Raw genomic sequence first — 17,967 nt, 5'->3', positions numbered from 1 at the left:
TCATGTACTAATCACATGAGGATATAAACATTATTGCATTTTTATTAATCTTCATCTATTTCATTATCTTCTCCAACTCAAATTTAAAGATTAAAATCAATTTAACATAACTTGAAATTTAAAAAGTATAGATATAAACTAGGTCTTACCAAATTATAAGTACCACATGTGCTAAAATTTCAAAATCTTCAAATTATAAGTAACAATATGTGTTGACCTTCAAATAAGAGATTATGACCCATATTTATAGATGAAGCTCATGCTTCTAAAATAATCAATGTGGCATGCACAATCAGCGGCGAAGCAAAATTATTAAATCGTTGGTGTCATAAGACGTCGACCTTTGAATATTACTTTTGTCTGAATATAAACAACTACATAGTTAAAAATGTATTCAAATGAAATTTAATGGTTTTGTATCTATAGTTTCTATTAAAATTCTAAAATGATGACATCATAAAAACACAATTTTCTTTTTTAAAAGAAATTAAAAAAAAAAAAAAAATTTGAGGCTATGTTGATGATGTCATAAAGAATATTATTTAAATTAAAAACATTATTATTACGGAGTATTAATCTCCTCTAAAAAAAACACGCTAAATCTTTTTTTCTTCCAAACTGCGCATGCCTCTCATCTTCTTCTTCACATCAAAAGCTTTAGGGTTTGCAGCACATATCACGCCTTTTCTCTGACTGGAACAATACCACAACCAGAAAATTTAAACAATCGCCACCACTTGCACCGCCACCATCTCCGCCATCATCTACAAGCAACACCCCTGCGACTGCATCTACAGCTTCTGTCACTTTCAACACCCTTAAAGAACAAACCACCACCACTTCCATCTGCACCTGCCACCATCTCCGCCACCATTACCGACAATATCGTGTCTGTCTTCAGGTTATATTTCAGTTTCGATTTGAAATTATTATATATTGTTTCTTTGTTTTTTTAATAATTACCCGATTCATAGATTTTTAGGTTTTAAATCCAAGAAATTGTCTACAGTTTAATCTTATCTTCGATTCTATATTATGGTTTTAATCGCATATGTATTCTTCTGATTCGTAATCTTAGGGTTTTATTTTGCTATTCGATATTCAACAAACTGAGTAATTGATGAGAGTTTGGATGTTACAGATGTATTATTTTTGATGGGTTCTGTTTCTTGATTAACATTACACGATGCACACTAATTGTTTGATTGAATTGTCCAAGTGAAAAAGGGCTAATGATGGATTTTATTGAAGTTTTTTTGACTATGTTTGTAGTTGCAGGCACCTCTCCGGTGGATATTAGGGGAAGTTTCTTGGAGGTTGCAGGTGTCAGTTGCCTCTTATTATTGATTGTAGTTTAACTAATGAATTAAGAGTTTTGTTTATGTATGTTTTTCTAATTATTTTTAGTAATACAAGGGATCATTTGGATGTTTTGCAGGATCCTTATGAACTTTCCCACAAATCTTTTAAAGTGGCTTCAATGGTATGTTGCTTTTCAATATTCTTAAAGTTTCAACTAACTGTTCTTTTTTTTTCTTTTTTTTTTTCTTTTTTTACTGTAGTATAGATTGATTATGGTGTTAATTGCTAAATCAAGAAACTTGATGTTTGATCTTACTTTAACAAACACTTTTGGTTTACCGTACGGCTCATTGATTTGCATATCATGTATGTAGTTGCTGTTTATTAATTAAATGTTTATGTTTATGATCAGGCTTGAATGTGTGTTAACCTTGACAATTAAGAGTGAGTGGTACTTTATGGGAGAATTTAAAAGCCGAATATTGTGAGTAGGTGACTAATTTTATATTTGTTATTTTTTATTGTTTTAACCAATATTTGGGTTTTGATTATTTTTGAGTAGACTTGAAATTTTATATTAAGTGATATTATGGTAAACAGATGGTCTCTTCGACTATAATTGTAAACGACAATTACTTCTCGAAAATATGTTTGTACTTTTAATCTTTTTGTGTACACTTTTTTTGTTTTGTGGACATAATATTCATATGTTCAGCCACCAAAAAATTGGGCTACAAGGATACAGAAGAGTGGAGGATTCTTGAGAAAGAATTGCCTCTGGTATGCCCTGACCCCTTCATGAAAATTACCATTAAATTTTGTTGACTTTTTTTTGTGTGTTATTGGGCTAAAGACAGACTATTTGTGAGGGTGTACGAATCAAGGATGGGTATTTTGCGATTTTAATAGCTAGGGATACATTTGTTGATGCTGAAATTCCCGAATATAAAGTTAGGCTATTCAGTGTTGTAGGCAACAAACATTATGAACTTCCTGTTTCAAATGCTATAGGAGCTATAGTATATGGAGAATGTAATAGAAGTGAGTGATGCAAAGAAAAAGGACTAATGTCAGCGGAAACTCAAAGCAATCTTTTAGACTCAAAACATGAAGTCTTTTGTAAAAAACAACAACTTATCTTCGTATGATGCAAAGTAACTAACTACTATAAACTTAGTTTTTGTAATTTTGTCTATGCTATTACCCACCTAGCTTTTGAAATTGTTAGTTAGCAAGCTAACCATATATATGTAACTTTTGTACTATTGCCCACATAGCTTTTGTAATTGTGGTTAGCATACTCACCAAACTTATGCAGGTACATGTGAATTTGTACTAAACCTTATAACTGCTATGTAATGAACCTTAATATGTAAACTGTATTTTGTAACTCCTTTGAAATCAACCACGAGATGTAAACTGTATTTTGTATGTATTGCATTATCTATGAATGATTAACTCCTTTGGAAAAACACTTAATGTTGTATGCCAATTTAGAGAGTTATTGTATTACTAAACAATGTTTAACATCTTTCTTTTAATATATCAAGACTGCATTATTGGACCGGCATTTTCTATTTGGAATTCGAGAAATAAAGCAATTTTTGAAGAAATTCAGAGTTGCTAATAAGGGACAGATTGTAGAGGCAATGGGAGGTACCGGTTGCTAAATTTTTTGATAGCAGATGATCCTCTCAAATACATTAAAATGAGTCTAGATGGTTACAAATCCAAAAGAGTGGGTAAAGTAATGGGTCAAAATGACAATGTTGGTATAGGTTTAAAAGGGAAATTTTTTAAAATGGGTTGAGTTGGAAATGAATAGGACACGAACTAACTCATTACGGCAATGTATAAGAACAAGGTTGAGGCCAAAACATATTTATCAAATTCTAGCAGTTTACATGATTTCTTTAAACCATTAAGAGTGGCCATGTTTTTTTAAAAAAAGGAGTTAACAGAACTAACAAAGCTGATATATATGTATTATAAGGAAATGATTGCAATAACAATTCTTCACCATTTTCAGGTAAACGATTATATAAATTGTTGAATTTTATTTTAACCTTTATAGAGGGCTATGCATTTGCAAGTATAATATGGAGTTATGGGCTACAATCATGTGACCATGAGATGTTATCAACCTTACTGATCAGACATTTTAGATTGTTTGTGTTTAAGTATGTCTCTTGAGTTTGAGAGTAGCTGTATTTTTTAACTTTTATTTTTACTAATGTAATTTAGCTTCTTAACATCTTTCTTTTAATATTTGAAGACTGCATTATTGGACCGGCATTTTCTATTTAGAATTCGAGAAATAAAGCAATTTTTGAAAAAATTCTGACGATGAAAATCTTTGGTGCAAAGTATCAGGTTCTATGTGTTTCTTTGGGCCATTTCTTCTATGATTCTTGATATGGAATGCATATATTTTTTTTAAAACAACGATAAGTTTTTTAGTTGAATCCATGGTTCCACGGGTTATTAAAATAAATGACTTTAACATTCACATTCACTTAATACATAAAACATATCATTAAATTGTTTTGTTTATACAAACCCGTGGTTCCACAGGTCATTTCACTAGTGTTTCATTATACTGTAAGTCTAATATTTTTGTTTTTCTTGAGAAATCTCAAAGAAAAGCGTTTATATAAAAAAACTTAGTATTGAAGCAACATAATTATACCTTGTAAAATTTGTTAAAAGTTTGACATAAACAATACTACTCCATTTGAGAATAATTAATTTAAAATTTAAATACGATACACTTTTTTTTAACGGCCAAAGAATCAATATTTAAAAACAAAAACGCTCCCTAGCAAGGCGTTAAGGGAAGAATTACAAGGGCATAGCGAGCCATAAGTTCCAATTAGAAACTAGATGACCCCTATTTTTAATCCAACGAAAAATAAGTAATCTAATACAATCAAAAATACTACTTCTAGAACAAAATAGAGTGCGTTTGATAAAATTAAATGATTTAGCGTTGAATGGTTCATAATCTGCATGATTCAGAGTCTCTAAATAAACTTGGTTCTGAATTAAAATAAGCTATTTGATAATTATTTTATATGAACGATATGAATTGGATAAAGTTACTTTATTAACGTGTTACATTAATAGAAAAAATTTAATATACTTGGATGTTAAATGTTTTGAATATGACTTGAGAGTATATTGTAGAAATATTATGTGCTTCATGGTTAAGAGAATGTTCAACTCTGACTGGTTCAGCACCAAATATTGAACCGTCCTGCATCATATGTCCTTCAGAGGTCAGAAACAAACACGTTGAATGTTGAATGATTTAACATTCAGCGTTGAACCATTCAGTTAAAAGATAAAATCACGCCCTTAACTTTTAATTACTTTAAATATATACACATAGCATTCTTTCAATAAGAAAATGCACACCAACTACATAAATATGTTTAATGAGCTTTCTGAGATAATTGATGTAAAACACATTTACATCTACATGCATATATATTAATACGCACATAGAATTTTGTAGTTTTAGTTATTTAAGATTGTAGTTTTAAGATTGCTTTCACACTACATTCTATAATTTTCTTTTTCTTTATCAATTACATATATACTGATACGCACCTAGGATTTTGTAGTTTTAGTTATTTAAGATTGTAGTTTTAAGATTGCTTTCACACTATATTCTATAATTTCCTTTTTCTTTATCAATTTTAAATTAAATTATTTTTCCACTTTTTTTAAATTAACTCATTTTTTTTCTTTTACTAAATTATTAAAAAAAATTGTTTGTATTTTTATTTTTTATCAATCTAATGAAATATTTTTACATCAAGTGGATGACTAGAGGAAATGGTAAGTTCATAAGTTTGTAAGAGAAAATACCTAGGTTGGAGTCCTCTTGCCTTTTTTTTTTCTTTTCGTTTTGTTCGCAATTTTTTTTTTCTCAATTCTCACTCAATATTAGTTTCATAAAAGACGTTGAAATGTTCCACCACAACACGCATGCCATTAGGTATCTTTGTTTTTTTTTTTTTTTTTTTTGAGAGTGTTAAAGACAACACTATAATGCATCATGGTGTCAACAATATTGTGTTTTCATAATTTTCAAATGTACAACATTATGTATGTATTCAATAAGTAGTAAACATACACATAGGCATTTTTACATAAATATCATCTGATACTACAAACATGTATCAAGCAACGTGTATTCAAATGCAACCGTTGCACGCACGATCGAACTCTTTCTAGTTACATAACAATAATTATGATCAGTTGGGCTTAAGGGTAAATTGGTCCATGGGCGTAAAATAGCGTTAAATAAAAGAATTGTCAATGGGGTTAGGCAAGGTACCATTTTATGAAACAAACACCGCAATAGTTAGCTTTGCATAGACCAATAGAAAATATTTGAATGAGGTCAATTGACCCCATAACGAATCACTTAGCTTGGGTACTTTTCACAATAATGTATGCACAATTAGGTATGCACGATCAGGTGTGCGCACTAAAGTATGTACAAACATATATACGTACTAAGACATGCACAATTAGATTCGCGCAATAAGGCATAAACAACTCATACACCACTAATGTGGTATTGAGTTTTGTTGTTGTTGTTGTTGTTGTTGTTGTAATAAGGCATAAACAAATAAACAATCACGTGACAATAGAGCGTGGACACCAAATCATCCTTTTCAGAGTACTATACATAAGTGTGAAGTACATTTGGTGCGTTTGAAATTGCTAATTCGATACATCTAACCTTATTACCATCAAAGGAATGTGACGATATATAGCTTCAATTAGAACGTGGAGGTTGGCGAGTTTCAAACGTGATCAGCTAGAGACGTTCTTAGGCTCTATATTATTGTTTCTCTTTTTTGTTTGACTCCACGTGTTGTCAGTTTCGGTTTATGTTACATAAGTACAGATTTCGTTCGGACAAATGCGTGGTGTAGGGTAAAATGTCCACCGAGTAATATTTGACTCGTGAAGTAGGTGTAGGAGCTAGCTCATGGTTCGGTCAACTATAACACGTTGTGATCAACTACGAGAAGCATGGCGTTCAAGAATAAGTCAAAGTCAAACAACAGTACAGTATTTTTGGATACGGAGTTGACTTTAAAAAATTCACAGTCAGTAAGAAAATCGTTTTGACTAACATTGATTCAATCATAGGATTGCGATGACACGTACACCGCCACTCGTATCCAAAATCACATTCAACCGCATTTCTGAAATCTATTCTGTGTGCCAAAATCATGCCTGAAAACCTAGGTTGCGTGCTCGTTGCCGTCGACGGCAGCGATGAGAGTATGAACGCTTTAAATTGGGCACTCGATAACGTCAAGCTTCGTCCCGAAGGATCTCTAGTCATTATTCACGTTCAATCTCCACCCTCGATCGCCGCCGGTCTCAATCCCGGTGCTATCCCCTTCGGTGGTCCTAGTTAAGTTTCTGCAGTCGCCGGATCAATTTTATCTATATTTCCTGTGTGTGATCTGTGTTTATATATGTTTATGATTTAATTTAATTATTATATATATTGATTGATGATTGATTGAATTGAATTGATTGTATGAAAATTTAGGTGATGTGGAGGTGCCGGCGTTTGCTGCGGCAATTGAGGCCCATCAACGGCGGATAACTGATGCTATCATAACTCATGCTATGAAGATCTGTACTGATAAGAATGTTAGCTTCTCTTAATGAATGTTTATGGTTTGATATAGTAATTGCATAGTTTAACTTTAATCCACATAATAGATAGATGGTAATATTGGTTCTTGTTGTGCCAAATTTGGGTTGTGAATAGTAAGTTATATTTATATAGCTAATAATAAATGATAACGATTAATGCAAATGTGCAATAAGGTTCTTTAGAGATGTATCATTAACCGCATAAATAAACTACCAAGGTTGGTTTGGGATTTGGGCAAAGCTATCGATTCTGTTTGTGAGAACAGTGATGAGAAGCTATTGTCTTACTGATTTGTATCGAGTCATTTTGAGTTAATCATTTTATTTTGGAAAGGAGATAGTAAAGAATAAAGTTCCTTTTCGTTTTACATTTTTGGAGGGGGGTTAACATTTTAAAAATTTCATTGCCATAAGTACTTATATGCATGTTAAGCATAGTTGCTCTGAATTTGTGTGGCAATATTAGAGGCAAGTTTTCTGTCAACTACCATGCTTCGTTATCGTATCGAGAAGAAGTTTATTACGTGACGTGCTTTAATCTGCATGTTGAACAACTATAACGGTGAAGCGTCGTCATGTGATGCGCTTCCCTGTGGCTCTGTTGTTGTGCGTCGGTCCATGTATCAATTATATACTTATATACGTATATATTTAAAATCTATCAGCAGGCGGATGTCAAGACACAAATACTGATTGGGGATCCTAAGGAGAAATTATGTGAAGCTGTTGAGGAGTTACATGCTGATTTACTTGTAATGGGATGTCGCTCTTTTGGCCCAATCAAGAGGTAACTTTACTACCCTATTGCATATCCAACAACTGTATCTTGTTAAACTATCATATCACGGTATTACCTATTTCACCTCCTTTGCTTTAAGTTTCTGTGCTGCTTTACATTGCTTTCAATCCATAATGAGGTTCTTCTTTCTCCAAGGGCATTTTGGCCACATACTCCGTTAAACCTTGTGTTATGTCTAATATGCATAATTTTGTTCATACTTGATGATTAGTAATTTCATTAACTAGACATAACTGACCGGTCTGCCAAACACAGGATGTTTTTGGGAAGTGTAAGTAACTATTGTTCCAACCATGTGCCATGCCCTGTCATGATAGTTAAAGGCACTACTACTTAAGACAACTTTTATAGTTACCACTGTCGTATCCTGCTTGCCAAAGTTTGAGGTAAACTCTACGATTATTCATAAATAGCTTTTGTATCATTAATTTTTAATGCAATATATAAATATATTATTAGAGCACCAGGAGTCGTGACACTGGGCTCGGTGTTAAATCTCAGTGTTAAGCTATTTAACATCGAGGCCAAAACAGGGGAAATCGTTTAGTGTTAAATTTCAGTGTCTAATTCATTATTTAATTGTTTTTTTAATACTTTAATCATATTATTTTAAGAAAGAGAAGAAGAAAGAGAAGGAAAAAAAATTAACCACAGCGTTACCCATCCAATGCTGAAATTTAACACCGGATTTAACACTGATTTAACACCGGAGGGGAGTCGTGCGCACCGGTGTCCCCAGTGTTGAATCTCTTTAACGCCGAAAAATGTATACGACTCCTAGTGCTCTTATGTTTTAACTCCCATGAATATACATACTTTTAATTTAAGACCTCCCCCTTCCTGCTTCTCACCGATTAGCTAATCACTTGTATCTGTCTCATGAATATTGAAAGAGTATAATTTTCAAAGTATTGTACCTTCGGGTTTTTCTTACTTTTCTTGATCTGTCCTTACACTTCTCTTTTCATCGAGCGGGATACCACTTACTAAACATCCAAAAACATTAATCTAGAAAATCCTAGAAATGTCATGTACTAAACTTGATTTGGATTGTTAACTGGGACACTAAAGTTTGGATCTACAGGGTCAAATGTTGTTAATCCAAATAGTTTGTATGATTTTCTCTCACAATTCCATTTATTTTATAAAAATAAACTATGCATCCAAATTGCCAAGACATGTAAAAGACATCGTGTTTAATTTTGTTGGTCTCATGTAACTAATTTTTGAGCAACTATTAGTCGTAAAGTTGACCATTACCTCTAAATGGGTTGATTTAAGTTATTATATCTCATTCTGGTCATGAAAAGAGTTTAGCTAAAAAAGGATCAGGTCAAATGGGTCAGATGGTTTGAAGGTTGCTGATGAACATCAAAGGATCCGTTGGAAGACAAACGCTCTTCGCAACAATAATTAAAACACAAACGTGAATTAATCCGGTAAAATATGCACGTAAAAACTTACGTACAAAAGAAAAGGAGTATACAAACTCAATATTTTTATTATTCTTCAAGAGATAGCTAGATCTCACGTACATATCTTGTGTATATATATAATAATCAAAGAAACACGATTGGTAAAGGACTACGACTCCTAAACGACTTATAACTCTTACTCTGTTAATATGGAAACAAGATAAGCTAACAATTAAACAAAATAACTTAAATTTAAACTAATAGATAAATTAGATATCTTTCTTTGCCAGCAAGCAATCTCGACTTCTAGCCCGATCCAAATTGTGTGTCGGGTACTCAGTTCCACATCAGTCTTCCCTACCTGAAAAGAACTCGCCATCGAGTTCCAACTCAAATAAGACGATATACCCGGGTCAAAGACAAACCAATCAAGGACAACTCGGTGAACAATGCAACTCAAATAAAATGATATGCCCGGGTCAAAGATAAACACATCAATGACAAACTCATCGTTGCCACTCCAAATTTGTTTGCGACGATCTCTTGCAAAATTATTATGCTCTAAAACTCTTTGACCCTTCTCCCCTTCTTGAAAAGAACTCGACCTCGAGTTCTCAATGCTAAACACAAGCAAATCTCCTTTATTAATCTTCTTGCTTGCATCCAGGGAGTTATTCATTGAAGCAATTAAAATCTTATTTCCTCCGTTATCTTTTGAAACTGTTACATCGTCACTTTTAGCAACGATACATTCGGAACTCGCGACTACTTTACATATGGCTAAATTCTTCTCTTCTTTACCTTCGTCAACACTAATAACAACTTCATCACTCTTCTCCTCCTTGACTTCATCTTGAGCGATAATATTTAATTCATCAACTATATTGCCCACTGAAGTTAGTTGTAGTGGCGACAACTCATCTTCATTGACAATTTGTGATTCATGTAATTGTTCATGCTCATTAAAAATCGGGTTTAAATCTCCATCTTGTGTTACTGGAGTAGGAACATCCACATTCAATAATTGTTCAACTTTTAGTTCTTCTTCCGAAACTCCTGTAAGCACATCATTTGAAGATGATTCCTCTTCATCATTTAAATCGTACAATGGTGATAATACTTCCGGCTCATAAGGGATGTGATCCTCGTTGTAAATATCTTGAAATTCATAGTTTGAGTATGAATAATCATCATATAAGCGCCAATGATGATGTGTTGGTCGTCGAATTCTTCGGGGTGGTTGTTGTTGGTAGAAGATGGTGTGTTGATAATATGGTGGATGGTAGGGTTGTGGTTGATAGTAGACGGAGCGTTAGTGGTATTGTGGGAGTTCATATTGATAGTATTGTTGTGATTCGACCCAATCATCATAAGTAGCTCTTCGGGTTTCTTCTTCAAGCCATCGTTGTTTTGCACGTTCGTTGGATTTGTTTACTATATCTGACGTGTTCTTGAATCTTTTGAGGGCGGTAGCGAGATCGCGACTTTGATTACCCTTATCGCCCATTGAACAAGAAAAGAAAAAAAAATCTTTATTTTCTGATGAACAGTATCAAATAGTAAAATTCTGACACGTGAACAGTACCGTAAACAGTGATTTCGAAAATTTTTTTTTTTTTTTTTGAGATAGGATATCAAAACCCAAACGTGGGAGAGACCCAAGTAATCGAATTAAGATATGTGGGATAAACTATCAAAATTCAAACGTGGGAGAGACCCAACTAATCGGAATGATGATAGGGTGGATCGATTGCTCTGAATACCAATTGATGAAGATCAGAGGATCAGTTGGAAGACAAACGCTCTTCGCAACAATAATTAAAACACAAACGTGAATTAATCCGGTAAAATATGCACGTAAAAACTTACGTACAAAAGAAAAGGAGTATACAAACTCAATATTTTTATTATTCTTCAAGAGATAGCTAGATCTCACGTACATATCTTGTGTATATATATAATAATCAAAGAAACACGATTGGTAAAGGACTACGACTCCTAAACGACTTATAACTCTTACTCTGTTAATATGGAAACAAGATAAGCTAACAATTAAACAAAATAACTTAAATTTAAACTAATAGATAAATTAGATATCTTTCTTTGCCAGCAAGCAATCTCGACTTCTAGCCCGATCCAAATTGTGTGTCGGGTACTCAGTTCCACATCAGTTGCTCAAGGAGTTAAGGTGTATAATTTAACTCTGCACACAATCTCCTGAACCAGTTTATTCCAAATATAGATAATTTTTGTAAATGATATAACATTTTTGATCATATCTATATCTATATCTATAATATATATAACAGGAAAGAGTCATAATCAGAGGGAAGCACTTTTTTGGGGAAGTGGGGGAAGTAAATTTTTTTCTTTTTTTTCTTTTTCTTTTTTTTTCACACATCAAGTTTAGGTGAAAATATGAACATTTAAAAAAGACACTTTGTGATGAATGTTATTATTTAGGCGGAAAAACGATCGAAGAAATAATTGATAACATTCATCATGAGTAATGTTATTCCTAATAATATATTTGGAACGTTGTTTTCTTTCATCTTATATGAAGTTTTTTTTTTTCAAAATTTAGCCCGATTTAGAGTTTAAGGTTTAGGGTTTAGGGTTTAGTCCCAAAACCCTAAACCTTAAACCCTAAACCATAAACTCTAAATCGTTCGTGTTAAAAATTCAATCTAAACCCTAATTTCTAAACCCTAAACCCTAATTTCTAAATCCTTATAGCTAAACCCTAATTTTTGAACCCTGATTTCTAAACCCTAATTACTAAACCCCAATTTTTAAACCCTAAAAAAGAAAACTCGGCAAAAAACATTACACATGATGCATGTTTTCATGTTTTTCTTCGAACGTTTTCCGGCCAAAATAATAACATTCATCACAAAGTGTCTTTTTTAAATGTTCATATTTTCATGTGATCTTGATGCCTGAAAAAATAAATTCAAACAAAAAAAAAAATTACTTCCCCCCAAAAAAGTGTTCCCCTCTTGATTAAATCTATAACAGGAAAAAAGGAAAAAAAAAAAAAAAAAAAAACGTGTTTGTAAATCAATTCTACGCAACGTAACACTTAGCAAAAGTTACCCGATTCAAGTCATTACCTAATCTACCACTTTTAAGAATTTGAACGATGATCCATTTTATCTAGAGAGGTACATACCATGTACTCACTTTACGTGCTTTGCTTTTACAGAATTTAGGTGTCAATAATCCACTCTTAGTCGCCGTTGCTTTGCGTGCAGTACTGTATGGTGCCAGTCTACCAGGGTCAGGGCAAGTATATCTTATGCTTTATGTGTTGTGTATGGTTGTTCCACTTAAGATTCTGTTCTTCACTGTTGTTTGAGGTATGTTTCTTGAGCTGTTTATTTTATGCTTCTTCAGTTGTACACTGCTGTTTGGGGTATATGCTTCTTAAGCTGCACATCCATTTGTGGTGCATGCTTTGTTGTAAAGTATTAGATTATCATTGTTGTCAGAACTAGAGAGATGTACGTACTTTCTTTGGTTAATATCTTAACTAAAGATCAGACGTGGTAATGCCTTGAAATATCGTATCGTAATAATGATTGTTTAAATTTAAAAAATACGGGGTAGGTAATTGTACAAAATTTTGTGCAATAACCATGACAATGATGCATTAGTTTTAGAGCCACCTTAGCAATATAAACTTAAGGGAAATTGTTGAAAATACACTTTTTTTTTTTTGACTTCAAACAAAATACACTTTTTTTTTAAAAAAATTGTCTTTTTACACCATTCGGTAGACGGGATTTCCGTCTACCACCTTTATCTGTCGTCTACTACCATTTTTACAAAGTAGTCGACGGTGAGATAAAGGTAGTAGACGAATTCCCGTCTACTGGCAGGGTTAGTAGACAGCGAGAACAAAGCAGTAGACAGACATTTACAAAGTAGTCGACCGTCTACTGCCTTGTTGTTTCTGTCTACTGCCTTGTTGTTGCTGTCTACTCCCTTGTTAGTGTCTACAAGGCATTTCCGTCTACCACCTTTATCTGTCGTCTACTACCATTTTTACAAAGTAGTCGACGGTGAGATAAAGGTAGTAGACGAATTCCCGTCTACTGGCAGGGTTAGTAGACAGTGAGAACAATGCAGTAGACAGACATTTACAAAGTAGTCGACCGTCTACTGCCTTGTTGTTGCTGTCTACTGCCTTGTTGTTGTTGTCTACTCCCTTGTTAGTGTCTACAAGGCAGTAGACAGCAACAACAAGGCAGTAGACGATCGACTACTTTGTAAATTCTGTCTACCACCTTTATCTCACCGTCGACTACTTTGTAAAAATGGTAGTAGACGACAGATAAAGGTGGTAGACGGAAATCCCATCTACCGAATGGTGTAAAAAGACAATTTTTAAAAAAAAAGTGTATTTTGTTTGAAGTAAAAAAAAAAGTGTATTTTCAACAATTACCCTAAACTTAAACTGTAAACCACATTCTCTTTGAATTATTACTTATATTTTTAAACATAACTGTCACAAGCAAAACAAATATCACACTCTGATTAACTGCAGCACTAGACCTATTGATTGAGCATACAAAGCTAAACAATTCTAATATGGTTCCTTGCACTTTATTTGCATTTCATCTTGCGTTGATATTTGCATTCCGTAAACAACTCATCAACCAACTCTATTGATTTATTATTGTTAATCAGCTCTTCGATCAACAACATCCGCCTCTGCTTTCATCACCACATACTCCCCTTCTTCACGTTTTCTTTATTTCGGCTTTCATTAGTATATTGTTTGGCTCAACATCAATATCGCTGATTTTACTTTGGTTGTTTCCATTTGATAGATCTCAAAGACGTTATTTTCCTTGTTGGTTAGTTTTTGTGAACCACCATATGTCTTCATTGACATTAGTGAACACTAATTGTGGGTAGTCTTCAAGGGAATCTTCCATCAAGTCGATAAAGAGTTTAATTTCTTGACAACTTTTTCTTGGATGTTGTAAGGCTCTGTTCCCGAGTTATTATACGAAAGAAAAGGAATGAGATGAAGAGAAGTTGATGCGAGGGAAGTAGGATCCTTCCAAAATGGAAGAAGAGTTGGGATGAAAAATTAGATCAAATTTTTCATCCTCTTCCTTTCTTTTCTTCTGAAACAAGAACTTGAGAACACCATTTCATTTTAGATTCTCTAAAGTTACTTTCTTTTTCGTCTCAAAATATAACTCGGGAACAAAGCATAAGATAACGTTCTCAAGATTTTTGATAACTTAGCTTCTGCTTCCTATAGTTCAAACTTGAAGCGGCGGTGTGGAATTGTGTTACCATCATTCTTATCGTCATCAATCATTTTTGTTATCCTCGTGCATGGCTATGATCGTAACATAATTAAGTCTTGGTTCATAATGTTCATGGGAAACGTATTCTTAGTTTGAGGGATTTTGAAAGGGTCTGAAAGCATCTGGAGAGTGGGCCTTTGTTTGGATGAACATAATAATGCCTTTGACTTTAAGAACCTTATCAGCAAAATCTTCTTTGCCTTTTTGAGTGAACACAAACTCGTAGTCACGTTGGAGGCTTATTTGCTTCATTCTTAATGTCATTGTTAACAACTAAACCCTTATGTAAGATCCATTTATTTATTAATTACTAATATATTTAAATTAAATAAATTTATTTATCTTCAATCCAAATAAATTTTCGTTTTTCATGTTTGAGATAAGAGCTTATTAATGAGTAATTGAAATGGAATATTTTCTAATTTTAAATAATCGAAGTGAAAAATAAATCAAAAGTCGCTTTGGCCGAGTGGTTAAGGCGTGTGCCTGCTAAGTACATGGGGTTTCCCCGCGAGAGTTCGAATCTCTCAGGCGACGATATCTCTTTTTAATTTTATTTTGCTTGACTGTGATACGATATTTCACATGTAGGCGGACTAATACAAACTTCAATCTATCTAGAATCTCATTTTACGTGCTAATTAAACGATCCTCATTTTGACATCAATTCAATATTATTACTTTCTTTATTGCTCAGATGCAATTCATCAACTCTTTTACATAACAGACGGACTGATACAAACTTGAATCTATCAATAATATCATTATCCCAAAATTACGTGATTAATTAAACGATCCTCGTAAAACAATTTCACATTTTGACATCAATATTATTACTGTCTTTATTGCTCAGGATGCAATTTATCAACTCTTTTACACATAAGTTTCTTCAATATTCTAACCGTCTTTATTGTTCAAGATGCAATTCATCATCTCTTTAAGTACAATTGTCTCTTCCATATAAAGGAATCTCTAAAGTATTTGCTTTCGGATTGTATGGTCATGTTGGAGCTGAATTCATCCGATAAGTGGTGTCCAAATTAGCTCTTCTTTAAGCTCTCTGATAACAACATTGTAGCGACCCGACCAAATCGTCATTGACGGCGCCGACTACTTAGGTCCCGTTGCGTGGTCATAGTCTCTATATGAGACTCGTTTGACCAAAATTATGTCGCATTCATTTGAAACGTACACGACTTGCAAAGTTTAGTTTACAAACAATTCGACAACAAGTTTAAGATTACAAAAATTGTAAAGTATAAATGAAATAACTTGCGACATAATATAAGTTGAAAATCACAGTTGCTATAAATAGCGTAAGTATGTATGCTTTAAGGTTTAATCCAAAAGTGCTATCACTAGCGTATGCATGTATGCTTGACCTCAAGCAAGAAATCAAAGTGTGCGGAAGCATGTATCAAGTAGCCGAGTATGAACCTGAGAAACATATAGAAAACTGTCAACGAAAAACGTTGGTGAAATCATAGGTGTATTTGTAAACGTTGTTTTTGAACCACAAGATTTAGTATTCCCAAAGTTGATTATCAAAATCGTTTGCATTCCAAAAGTATTGTTCGCGAGCACCCAATTATCAAGACTTAACGTTTCCTTCCATAGAACCCCATCACAATAGTGTTAGAACATACACTGTTTCTCGAAAATATATTTCATCCGTAGACGGTAGCGAACCGTCCGTAATGAGGGTTTGTCAAACCCGTATGGCCACACAATATAAGTTCTCGCTTACACCCTGCAAGTGTAACTAATGATAATCGAATTGAGGATTTTTGTTCTAACTCGCTGTGGAATGTTTGTTTTCCTTGTACTTGTGTTCAAAGTATAAAAGTAAGTAGTACAAAATGTAACAAAGTATATGTTTCTCAGCCCACAATTTAAAAGTATAAAAAGTTGTTGAAAAGGTGGGACTATGATCTCACCTCGAGTGCACGAGTATAAAAGTACTTCACAAAGTAAACGTGTGCATGATAGTTGTTTAGCCTTGACCTAAACAAATAAGTTGTATCAATTAACCGGTTACGACACAAGGTCGGGTGAAATGTGTTCAATTAGTCCTATGGCTCGTTATGACTCGATTATATAGCATGTGAATCAAATTATCAAGTTTCATGCAAGATACAAGTAAAGAATCATGTTAGAAAGATTGCATAATCATTTGGTTAAGTTTGACAAAAAGTCAAACTTTGGTCGGTCAAAGTCAACGAAAAAGTCAACACGTTCGGGTTCGGTCCCGAACTATTTTTCTGAGGTTTTTATTCATGTATAAGCATGTTAGAACAAGTCTCATGTGAATCGGGGGTGCGTAGCATAGCAAACATTATTCGAAAATTGACAAAATTGGACAGCCCACTTTGGCGCGCCGCGCGAGTGTATGGCGCGCCGCGCCATTACCTGTGCAGAGAATTCTGGCAGTTTTCACACTCAAGCACGAATCCAACTTCAAATACCCATAAATCCTAAACCGTAAACATCCAAAACAAGTATCTTATATCGTTGGAAAGGTATTTTGACAAGGAATACAACTAACTACTTTTCACCAAGCAAAAACATCATTTACAATAGCCGAAATCTCGTCAAGTGGTCATTAAATGTTCAAAACCATCGTTTCAAGTTTACAAAACGCATTTTAAGATTCGGGAATGCAATTCACACATATGATATGCCGTTTTGAAGGTAATGAAACATACAATACAACTAATCACTAACAAATAACATTTCATGTCATTCAAAGCATCAAAAGTTCATTTCAAGTTCATCAAACCCTAACCCAAATCCACCAAAACCAATAATCAAGTTTATGAAGTTTTCTAAAACAACCTACACATCAAATTGAAGCTAGTGATACTAGTAACACAATTAAAACATGAACTTTAACAATTTAACAACCTTTAATCTTCCAAAATCAAAGATTAAGCAAACCCATTTTCAAGTGTTCAAACTAGTTACTCAGATCAACAAATCGAACAAACAAAACATATATTCATGTTATACACGAGCCATAGACACTAACTAACACCATTTCAAGTATATAAACGAATTTAGAGAAAATCTAGAGTTTTATAAATGTTACCCAAATGTGAAGAAATTGGTACCAAAATGTAGAGGATGAAGAGAGGATCACGAAAATGTAATTTGTTTTGAAGTTTGCTTCTCGATCCGGATTTAGATGATGATTTTATGAAGATGGGTGTTTGAGTTCATGAAAGGGAAGTAGAGAGAAAAGAGGAAGAAGGTGGGATTGAATGTGTGGTGGTAGTGGTGGGTTGACTAGTTGACCTAGTCAGCTAGTTTGCCCACTAGCCAACTTTGGTCCCTCAAGTTTCAAAGCGGGTGCGGGAATTAACCAAACGAATATTTTAAAAACGCTCGAGTAAACGAGTGATGTTATAATTAAATAACGGGAATATTATGA

At 33.5% G+C, this 17,967-nt stretch overlaps 1 protein-coding gene, 1 long non-coding RNA gene and 1 other non-coding gene across 4 annotated transcripts; all 3 read left to right on the top strand.

Annotated features, from left to right (window-relative positions):
• Positions 1–603: 603 nt before the first annotated feature.
• LOC139847864 (uncharacterized) lies at positions 604–2,707 on the top strand. 2 transcript variants are annotated; one of them, XR_011759721.1, is made up of 4 exons: positions 604–901; positions 1,273–1,323; positions 1,439–1,483; positions 1,715–2,707. It is a non-coding gene; the product is annotated as an uncharacterized lncRNA (long non-coding RNA). The 2 variants fall into 2 exon arrangements; XR_011759720.1 differs by having other exon boundaries at positions 1,439–2,707.
• A 3,792-nt stretch (positions 2,708–6,499) lies between these two features.
• Positions 6,500–12,782, top strand: LOC139848292 (universal stress protein PHOS34). Its single transcript, XM_071838028.1, has 5 exons — positions 6,500–6,744; positions 6,887–6,990; positions 7,665–7,783; positions 8,051–8,181; positions 12,416–12,782. The coding sequence occupies exons 1-4, from the start codon at positions 6,558–6,560 to the stop codon at positions 8,130–8,132; spliced, it is 492 nt and encodes a 163-aa protein (XP_071694129.1). The 5' UTR covers positions 6,500–6,557; the 3' UTR covers positions 8,133–8,181; positions 12,416–12,782.
• Positions 12,783–14,992: 2,210 nt separating this feature from the next.
• Positions 14,993–15,074, top strand: TRNAS-GCU (transfer RNA serine (anticodon GCU)). Its single transcript has one exon. It is a non-coding gene; the product is annotated as a tRNA-Ser (tRNA).
• Positions 15,075–17,967: the final 2,893 nt, after the last annotated feature.

This window comes from Rutidosis leptorrhynchoides, chromosome 5, assembly GCF_046630445.1.
Source record: "Rutidosis leptorrhynchoides isolate AG116_Rl617_1_P2 chromosome 5, CSIRO_AGI_Rlap_v1, whole genome shotgun sequence".
Taxonomy (NCBI): domain Eukaryota; kingdom Viridiplantae; phylum Streptophyta; class Magnoliopsida; order Asterales; family Asteraceae; genus Rutidosis; species Rutidosis leptorrhynchoides.
This window is presented reverse-complemented; position numbering and strand designations above follow the sequence as displayed.